The sequence below is a fragment of the Limulus polyphemus genome, unplaced genomic scaffold (assembly GCF_000517525.1).
Source record: "Limulus polyphemus unplaced genomic scaffold, Limulus_polyphemus-2.1.2 Scaffold7430, whole genome shotgun sequence".
Lineage (NCBI taxonomy): Eukaryota > Metazoa > Arthropoda > Merostomata > Xiphosura > Limulidae > Limulus > Limulus polyphemus.
In genome coordinates, this window is record NW_013673040.1 from 18225 (window position 1) to 22136 (window position 3912).

General features: G+C 29.8%; 1 protein-coding gene across 1 annotated transcript in view; it reads right to left on the reverse strand.

Moving 5' to 3' along the window:
- LOC106474606 (eukaryotic translation initiation factor 6-like) overlaps positions 1-2866 on the reverse strand; it is an 18831-nt gene extending 15965 nt beyond the window's left edge. The window contains exon 1 of the mRNA XM_013935296.2: positions 2630-2866. Within this exon, the coding sequence (XP_013790750.2) occupies positions 2630-2736 (107 nt within the window). The 5' untranslated portion in view covers positions 2737-2866. The remainder of the gene's footprint in view (positions 1-2629) is intronic.
- Positions 2867-3912: the final 1046 nt, after the last annotated feature.

The following is a 3912-nucleotide window of genomic DNA, read 5'->3' on the forward strand; positions in this document are numbered from 1 at the left end:
TTTAACTTATATCTAGTAACGTAAGTACGTCCTACCTACTACTACACTACACTATACTACTACTCTCTCTCTCTCTCTCTCTATCTATATATATATATATATATATATATATATATATACAAGTTACCACCTTGTTAGAAAAATCAAATTGTCTTTAACTGGAGCCTAGCACGTATTTCCCAAATCTTAAGCTTATGCACCTTTAATATATTGTTTTTGAACTACAGTAATCCCCTGGATAATTTTGTAAATTTCAATAAAATCACCTCTTAATATTCCCAAACGAAAATAAGTTCCGAAATCTGAACCTATTTCTCATCCATGGAATCAACATTGTAGCCTTCCTCTAAACCCTTTCCAATAAGTTAATGTATTTTCTTAAATAAGACAATGAAAACTGCACACAGTATTCCAACTTTCCAAGACAGGCCTAGCTAGTAATTGGTAATCAATAAAAATGAATATATGTATAAAATACATCCTAAAATTATATTAGCTCTACTACTAGTAACACAGCACTGTTTTGCAAGCTTCAGTAACATATCCACCACTATACAAAAATAATTTTCTTCAAACACACTGATGAATCCATTCCGATCCAACTCGTTCATTAGTACTTCAAAATTTTCAATACAGCTAGGAATAGCCAAGAGTTTAATATCAACAAACTTTTCTGATCTACTAATTTTGCTCTCTATCAATATCCTTAATGTATAAATAAAACAACAAATGCTCAAGAATCTAAGAACATTAGTAACAAGGAAAAATTTGACTGGACTCCATTCATAATGACATTTGTTCTCTCCCTTCCAACTACCCTACAATCCCTAATCTTTTCCCAGTCCTACTGGTGTGACTTTCTTAGCTAATCTTTTTGGTAGCACCTTATCAAAAGCTTTTTAAAAAATCTAAGTACTTGAAACCCAAGGCCTATAATTTCCAGAGCAATTCTTATCAACTCCTTTAAAAATTCAATCCTCACACATCTGCCTACTCTCCTTTGACCTACTAGAAATAAAAAAGATGCATATCTGATCTTTGATCTCCCTTAAAACCTTGGGGAAAACCTTATCTGGCTCTGGTGCTTATCTACTTATTTCTCAATTTTTCTACTTATCACTAAGGGATTAGTATCTATGACTGAGGTCAACACCAAAACTTCCTAAAGAATGATTAGGATCAAAACTTTTGTAAATAAAGACAAGATACATCACAAACAAGTATAACACTAAATGTACTTTCACAGGTTAATTACAATATCTTGAAAGCAAAGATAATTAGACAGCACTGAAATATACAATTGTAGGTGCTACTATAACGTGAGGTCTACAAAGATATTTACACTATAGCACGTGGTCTACACAGGTACTTTCATCATCACTGTTTTAATGATTCACTAAAACATAATTTTTTGCTAAGTAATTTATATCTATCCACCTTTTTGTTCAGCAAATAATAATAATTTAATAGGTTGTGTGTTCCAAAAGAGTACCTTAAATTTAGTTTTTAATTGTGCTAGTTTTGATTGTTGGAATTTATTTTATTCCAATTATAATTGCCGCTTAAACATTAAGTAATGGTTTTTTGTAACTTATTAGTTAAAAAGCATTATTTATAATAAATGGTGCCAATTGCAAATAAATGAAAGTTAAAATGGTGATAATGATAGTATCTGTGTAGACCACATGCTTTTGTATAAATATCTTTGTAGACTGCATGCTATAGTAGCACCAAATTTTATTGATGGCATATAAAAGAAAGCATTTCATAAAATACTTGTGATATTAACATAATTTTTACTGGTTCCATAAAAATATCTGTATTTTGATTGGTTTTTAATTATAGAAAATGGCAATGAATAAAAATAAAGAAAATGCTTTGCTCAGGATACACAATATATATAAAAGATATATGTACAACTTAAATTGCAACAATAAATAGAACATTAAAAATAAAATACAACAGGAAGACATTATAATAACAAACAATAGAAAAAACTACAGCAATCAAAATGTTGTCACTGCCTCCTGTGACCTAACCTTGTTTATTGAATAAAGATGACACTTTTGGCTACAACTACTAGTACTACTTCATTTTTTTATATCATGACCTACGGGCAATAAGGGACTATCGGTCCTTCAACAAGGTTGTTCTTGCTCACCCACCCTTTGGAAATGTAAAAATTTAAGTTAACCCTTTATTTTTCAACATTTCAGGAAATCATAGATTCCTTTCTTAAACTCTTGTAAAATGCTGGCCTGCAGTAGTGTCAACAACAAGTTATTCCACAAGTCAATCACCCTGTGAGTGTGACCGAAAGCTATTAAATAAAACTGTCTTTCGTTTAACTTAAGACTTTAAAGTACATTTATTTAACACTTAACTGGAACTTAGCAATTCAATTCTTTTTTACAGATCTTAGATTTGAGTCTTCTCGTCCTATTAAAAACATAACATTTTTCTTAAGAAGTAAAACCAAGATTGAACAAAAAGTAATACTTCTACGGTTATGACTATAATGACCTATCAGTATCAATATTACTATTCCACACGTTTTTCAGACTGCAACATATTTGTTACTGTTAGGCTTAATGTAACTACATGAGTAGAGCACAAGCTTCTTCTCTACCTGTAAAAGTTTTCAGAGCCTCCGATAGCTACGAGACAGTACGAGTTAGTAAGTTTGGAAAAAACACCTATTTCATTATTGTTTTCAAACTGAGCTCTAACTGCCATTATATTAACCACAAAGAGAAAATAATATTAACAAACAGTTAATTATCAGTTATACGCTGCTTCGAAGAGCAAAATTCATTTACACCGAATAAAATCGATTTGGCCCTCTATACTATTTATGACTAAAAACTTACGTGAGGCAGTCTTTGGAATGCAGTGTTTCCACACAAGATAATACAAGATATATTGAAATTATAATACTGTGCATAAAAATTGTAGAAATACAATAAATAATTCTGAAACTATAGTTTATTCAAAACTCTTTTTTTTAAAATATATATATCAGTTTCAAGCTTTTCTCTGTTCACTCCTAGTGAAACCAATTTGGTTAATTTTCATCATCAGTATGAAAACGGTTAATTAAAAAAAAAGGAATATTATAAAGTAGCATATAGAAAAGAGTTAGTTAAATCATATTAAATAGGAAAAAATTAACGAAAAGTAGGGATAGTTAGTTAGCCGTAGAATAGCTATAAGAAGTGTCCAAAACATATTAAATGCTGCGATAAAAGTACACCAACAAGTAAAGTGATACTAGTTGGATATATTTTGATGAAGCATCTATGATGCGTAAAGCTAAATGAATCAGTCTAAGTTTTCCAACCAAAGTAGGGATTGAAAATCGTTTTAAAATATATCCAACTAGTATCACTTTACTTGTTGTTTACATTTTATTGTGGCATTTATTTTGTTTGGATACTTATTGTAGCAATTCTACGAATAACCAACGATCCCTGCTTTCCGTTAAAATTTTATTTTTTCCCTATTTATTTGTACAGTTTTTATACGTCTATGGAATGGACAAAACATCTGTAAACTTTCAACAAGCCATATCCATGATAGCTATAACTTTTACAAAAATCAAAACCCCAATCATAAACTTATAACATTTAATCCTTACTTTAGCCTTCAGATAAGTGTATAAAGCTTCCAAAGTTGGGATTAAATTATATAAATTTGTGAATATGATTTTAATTTTTGTTTCATTATTTTTTGTAGCAAAATTCATACTTCATTTTCAAATTAATAAATTTTTAAAACTCTTATTTGTTTACTTTTCGCGTTATACCTGTATAAAGTATATGCTTTACCTTCATAAACTGTCATGTGTCTATCCATTGATATGTAGCGCCATCCATTGGGTTGAAAAGATATTTAAGTAGGTTCATGATATGT